This window comes from Musca autumnalis, unplaced genomic scaffold (genome assembly GCF_047663935.1).
Source record: "Musca autumnalis isolate F117 unplaced genomic scaffold, ASM4766393v1 scaffold_2, whole genome shotgun sequence".
In the NCBI taxonomy this organism is placed as follows: Eukaryota; Metazoa; Arthropoda; class Insecta; order Diptera; family Muscidae; genus Musca; species Musca autumnalis.
This window is the reverse complement of record NW_027411755.1, coordinates 118775258-118781877: the sequence shown is the minus strand read 5'-3', so window position 1 is coordinate 118781877 and position 6620 is coordinate 118775258. Positions and strand designations below refer to the sequence as shown.

Genomic DNA, 6620 nt, shown 5'->3' with positions numbered 1-6620 from the left:
AATATGTTGCACATCTCTTCCTGATGAAGTACAGGGCACATTTGCTGCAGCGTCTGTAAACCGGATGACAGTGATTTTATTTCCGATACAAACGGCGTTAAATCATAGTACACCAACATTTTCCACTCCGCCGTATTCTGTTTCACTGTTCCCAATCCTTCAAAATACAATCCCGGATCATTCTGAAATTGCGTAACCTGCATGTGGTTGCAAATGACCATAGGCATCAGGAACAGTGCTAACAACACTGACAGTATTGCCGGGCTATACGCCATCTTCACTCTTTTTGCCGGAATGACATCCCTTTTATGTTCGTCTTCTCGGGGTTGACTCGTTGCCGAAATTGAATCGTCTTGCGCTGATTCGCTGTCTTTTAACACTTCATCTTGACCTTCTGGAAATAAGGGAGCCAGCCTGTGAATGGCCCGCTTGAATATTCCTGACTGCGTTTTTACTTCCGCAACTCTTACAGCTCCATCCTCACCGGTAAAAACCTTAAGAATTCTTCCTAATGGCCACTTCATAGGGGGTATATTGTCTTCCTTGACAATTACCATATCTCCTTTCCTAAGATTGTCCATCTTTTTCCTCCATTTATTTCGCTGTTGAAGCTCCTGTAGGTATTCTTCTGACCACCTTTTCCAGAACTGCTGTTTGATATGACAAACTAATTTCCAATGTGACGTACTGGATGTCTTCACAGTATCTGCTCTGCTGTCTACTTGCGAAGTTAGAGCTTCTCCTATTAGAAAATGCCCTGGTGTCAATGCTTCAAGGCTATCAGGGTCGTTTGATAGTGGCGTGAGTGGACGGGAATTTAAAATAGCTTCGATTTCTACGATAATTGTTTCTAGCTCTTCAAATGTTAGGGTTTCTGTTGAAACACTGCGTACTAAGAGACGTTTTGCAGACTTCACTGCCGCTTCCCACAAACCACCGAAATGTGGAGCTCTCGGTGGAATAAAATGAAATTGTATGCCCTTAGCACTGGAAGCTGATATTATTTCCTCTTTCGCTTTGGTAGCATAGATGCTTTCCGATAATTCCGCTAAACTATTCTTGGCTCCGACAAAGTTTGTAGCATTGTCACAATATATGTTCTGGCAGTGCCCACGTCGTGCAACAAACCGCTTTAGAGCACCAATCAATGCTTCAGTGGACAAATCGGATACCAGTTCTAGATGAACCGCTTTTGTTGCAAAGCAGCAGAACACTGCTACATACGCCTTGGTTGGCCGTTTGCCTCTCACCTTGTAATGAACCCAAAATGGTCCACAATAGTCTACTCCAGAGTTTATGAACGGTCGAGCAGGAACTATCCTTGTTGCTGGCAGATTACCCATTACTTGCTGATAAAGCTGCGGTCGCGCTCTAGTACATCGTACGCATTTTTGAACAGTTGATCTTGCTGTTATTTTGCCTTTGATTGGCCAAAATCGCTGCCTTATTGTGTTTAAGAGCGCTTGGGGCCCACAGTGCTTGTTCTCTTCATGAACCATTCTGAAGAGCAATTTCACTAAAGGATCGTTATACGGTAATATTATCGTTATATGGTAATATTATTGCATCTGGTTGTAGCATGGAATGTTCCAATCTTCCTCCGACGCGAATAATACCTTCATCATCCAAAAACGGTGATAGACTGCATAAAGAACTATGCTTGCTGGGTTGCTTTTCAGCCTTCAACTCTTTTATTTCGACTGCGAACTCGGTAGACTGTATAGCGTGAGTAATTAATCGAAGGGATTGATCCAACTCTTTGGGATTAAGTGCTATGCTTTCAGGCCGTTCCGTCCTTGGTATTCGACAGTTTCTTGTAAACCTAAGAACGTACGCCACGATTCTTTTCAATCTCCTGAAGGAATTTTTGTGCTCGATTCCATAAACGAAATTGATGTCAGCAGTTACTATTCCTGCAGTAGCTGCCCCCTTTAACTCCATGTTATTAGTAACAGCATTTTGAGAACAGAGTTTTGCCGGCCATAGCTCCTTTTTTCCATGAAGAAAAACTGGCCCATGAAACCATAATCGACATCTAGCCAGATCTGATGGTTGAAGTCCACGCGATAGAATGTCAGCTGGATTCTCTTTCGACGGAACATGTTTCCATTGGTCTGGTAATGTTAATGTTTGGATAATCGATACCCTATTAGCAACAAAAGTCTTATATAAAGTTGACTGTGATTTTATCCAAGCCAGTACAATTTCCGAATCGGTCCATAGAAACATAGGATGGTCTTGAAGCCTTAAATCAATCTTCACTCTGTTAGCTAGCTGAGCTGCTACTACTGCCGCACATAGTTCCAGTCGAGGCAATGTTTGTTGCTTCAACGGAGCCACTCTGGATTTAGCACAGATCAGACGCACAGTTATGCGCCCATCATTAGTAAGAAATCGGATGTACACAGCTGCGCCAAAAGCTCTTTCAGATGCATCCGCAAACACATGCAATTGTGTTTTTGTCGGAATTTCCCCACAAAATACATGTCGAGGTATTTTGAAATTGTTGAGACCTTCCAACTCACATCGAAATGTTTTCCAAGTAGCACAAAGTTTCTCGGGTAATGGTTCATCCCAATCCAATGTAAGCTGCCACAGTTGCTGAATAAATATCTTTGCTATCACAACAACCGGAGCCAGTAGACCAAGAGGGTCGAACAGTTTTGCGAGTTCAGACGTAACTGATCGCTTTGATATAACTTGACGATGGTCGATGTTTGTCTTCACGCAAAATTGATCGGCTTGAGGCATCCAATATAACCCCAACGTTTTTATTGTTTTGTTTATATTTTCATCCAAATCTAAGTTGATTTCTCGATCACTATGCGGTATATCTTTCAGCAATCTTGGAGAATTCGATGACCATTTTCTTAAATTAAAACCATGTTGCTTCAAAATAGCAATCAATTCCCTTTGTGTTTCAAGGGCTGTACTTAAGCTGTCGGCACCACTGAGCCCGTCATCCATATAAAAGTTTTCTTTGAGCATCTTTGATCCAAGTGGATAACGATCCATGTTGTCGTCTGCAATTTTCTGCAAACATTTTGTAGCAAGATACGGCGCTGTACGAGTGCCATATGTTACGGTATTGAGCTTGTAATAACTAACAGGATGCGACGTATCTTCTCTCCATATAATCAGTTGATATTTTTGATCATCAGGATGTAGTAGTATCTGCCTATACATCTTTTCAATGTCTGTGGTGAAGACAAATTTTGGCAATCGAAAACGCAGCAATATAGAAAAAAGTTCACTTTGGACAGTTGGCCCAGTGTACATTAGATCATTTAACGAATAACCTGATGAGGTTTTTGCGGATGCATCAAATACGACCCTTAGTTTTGTCGTGGTACTATCGGGTTTTAGAACACAATGATGGGGAATAAAATATTTTGGGTTTGATATCGTCCCCACGTCAATCTTTTGCATGTGTCCCAATTGCTCGTATTCTTGCATAAACTTAATGTATTGACTTCGGATGTCTTCCTTCTGTAGAAGCCGGCGTTCCAGGCTCATAAATCGGTTATACGCCATTGAATGTGATTTCCCCAATGCTGTTGGAGATTCTCGGAAAGGGAGTCTGACAATGAAACGACCGTATTCATCAGTCTGAATATGTTGATTGTAGTGGGACTCACACAGCTTCTCTAACGGAGACATTACTTTCTCACTCGCTTCTACTTCCTCGAGCTTCCATAGTTTTTCGATTGCTTGTTCTAGTGATGTTTCACTATCGAAAATTGCACATGTCAATGCTGCTGATGTGACATCCGTTGAGGTTTGTTCTATTAAGCCGCCAACAATCCAGCCGAGTGCCGTATTTTGTAGTATGGGTTGATTGCCATTGAGTTTTATTGTATCTGGCTGCATTAGGCTAAAGTAGAACTCTGCTCCAAGTAGAATATCAACCTTTCCTTGCGTGTTAAAGTTGGGATCGGCTAATTTAATATTCTGTGGAATCTGCCATTTAGAGATGTCCAGATCGCGATTCGGTTGCGCTGGTATAATTGTTGGCAAAACAAATGCCTCTAAATCAGTTGAAAATTCAGCATTATTAGATAACATCTGTACATTCACCCGATGATAAGCCTTCCTTTGAATCTTTCCAACTCCGTCAATGGCCAATGAGGCACCCCTGGTTCTAAGTGATAACTTTTTTATCAGCCTTTCAGTCACAATGTTCACTTGTGAGCCCGAGTCGAGTACCGCTCTAAATTCGCCTGACATACCGTTTGCAGCCTTGATGATAACTTTAGCAGTCGCTAGAATTACGCTCTTCTGATCTTCAACTGATGCTGACGAGATTGCAGCTGTGTTGACTGGTGTGGCATCATTACTTGTGGTTGATGATTGTTTCGAAGCTATTGAATATGTCTTCGATTTGCTTGGCAAATGTAGTAAAGTATTATGCTTATTACTACATACTTTGCAGCTACTAGAAGTACATGCCTTCGATACATGATCGTATTTAAAGCAGTTCGTACACATTTTATGTTGTTGTACCCATTTGAGCCTCTCAGATTCCCTCATTGCCAAAAATTGTTTACAACGATAGATGGGATGGCGGCCATTTTTGCATAAGCTGCATTTGCTGTTATCCTCCACTGATGCTATGGAGGAAACTGTTTTATTAGAACCTTTTTGAGTAGTCGTCACTTTTCCGTTTGATTCCATCGACTCAAATTGTAGCTCCAAAAATGCAAATAGCTCATTCATGGTAGGGACCTCCTTCGGCCTTGTTAACGATTGCATGAATCGTATGTACAGCGTCTGATCCAATTTTTTCGTGATCAATTGGATCAGTAGAGCGTCCCACGACGAAGTGTCGATATTCAAATTGTTCAGGGCTAGCATGCATTCCCTCGTGGTGTCATGCAGAGCCTTTATAGAAGCGGTAGATGAGATTCCTGTTGGTTGGTTCATAATCCTTTCTACCAATGTTGCAACCAGAATTTTGTAGTTCTCTTCTGTCAAGGCTAAATGGCTTATGAGTTTGTCAGCCTCGCCCGACAAATTCGTTTTAAGATACCACATTTTTTGGACGTTTGGCAGTGGCTGTTTGTCAACCATCTCCAAAAACAGTTCATAGAACTGTCGCCACTTCAAACAATCCCCATTGAATTGAGGGATTGTTACCTTCGGTAGCGGAAGTGCGCTGTATGTTGCCAAATTACTTCCCACTTGAGGTGCGTTTGTCGCATTGTCAGAGCATTTGTCTTTCAGGACCGCCAGCCGAATTAGGTTATGTTGAACCGCATCTTCTAGGCTATCGTAGCAATCTTGATCTAGCCCGATTCTGGAAGGGTCCTCAATCTGCTGCCAAATTTCGTCGTACAAATCTGTGATTTGACTCCACATTTTTTTGATCGTCTCTTCTTTTATTGCATAAAATTGGTTTGATTGTTCCGTATCGATATGGATCAAGCTCTGCAAAAGGCGACTAAGTGCAGCCATTCTAGCTTTTATCCTTCGGGCCAGTCCCTCTACTTGGGTAGATTCAGATTCTTGAACAGTTGCCTGGACAGATGTTTGACCTTCTGAACTAGTTCTTTGGGCTTTTGCCGTTGGACCTGGCTTGCTCTTTGCAGACTTCAACTTGTCTAATTCCGCCTCTATATAGTCCATCGTTGAACTAAACTTTTCTCCAATGTTCTTGTGTAAATTCTGCGCTACGTATGGGTCATCCTCTGGCAAAGACGGATCATTGCGGATCTGGTTCTCTGCCTTTTCAAACGTCTGCCAGAGCCCCACTAGCTCATTACGCTTTCCCATGTAGAACTCTTCCGTTCTTCTTTCAAGCGGAGCCTTTTGAATTGTCGCCACGACTTTATCAAAATTACTGCCCCTTACTTCTTGCTGGGCTATGAGTTCTTGTACTGTCGACATTGTTAATTTTTTTTTTCAAAAATACTTGTGGGGTTTTAATGGATTTATATTTTGTAAAAATTTTTCGAAACCACTTGTGGGGTTTTTGGATCCTCACCACTTGAACGGTGAATAACTGCCTTTTTTTAAACAAATTCCAGGACACGTGTTGTGTCACGTCTGGTTATCTTACCGATGATTCGGTTTGCGTCCTTCTTGAAATAAGGTACGCTTCTGTTTGCTTCAAAATTCCTAGGTTGCGAGTAGAATCTGCAAGGATCTGTGTTGTATCCAAAGTCGCTTGTAGAATCTGCAAGGATCTGTGTTGTGTCCAAAGTTGCCGGTAGGAACTGCAAGGATCTGTTGTATCCAAAGTCGCTTTGCAAGGATCTGTATTGTGTTCGAAGTTGCTTGTAGGATCTGCAAGGATCTGTTGTATCCAAAGTCGCTTTGCAAGGATCTGTATTGTGTCCGAAGTTGCTTGTAGGATCTGCAAGGATCTGTTGTATCTGAGGTTGCTTGTAGAATCTGCCAGGTTGTAGGGACGCGAGGATTCGAATTAAAAATACGCGACGCGTTACACTTAAACCGGGGTCACCAAAATGTTAAACCTAACTAGAATCTAGCGAACTCCATTCAAGCACATAAACTTGAATTGGCGCTTAGGATTCTTTTCGGGTTGTTCCTTTCAAGCACATAAACTTGAAGGAAACCGTCGGCTAATAATTAATTAAAGACGCGGTGGATTGTAGTAG

At 42.0% G+C, this 6620-nt stretch overlaps 1 protein-coding gene across 1 annotated transcript; it reads right to left on the bottom strand.

Annotated features, from left to right (window-relative positions):
- Positions 1-2266: 2266 nt before the first annotated feature.
- Positions 2267-5886, bottom strand: LOC141392371 (uncharacterized). The gene is made up of 2 exons (XM_073965319.1): positions 2526-5886; positions 2267-2325 (listed from the first exon to the last, which is right to left on the bottom strand). Exons 1-2 carry the CDS (start codon positions 5884-5886, stop codon positions 2267-2269), a joined length of 3420 nt encoding a protein of 1139 aa, XP_073821420.1.
- Positions 5887-6620: the final 734 nt, after the last annotated feature.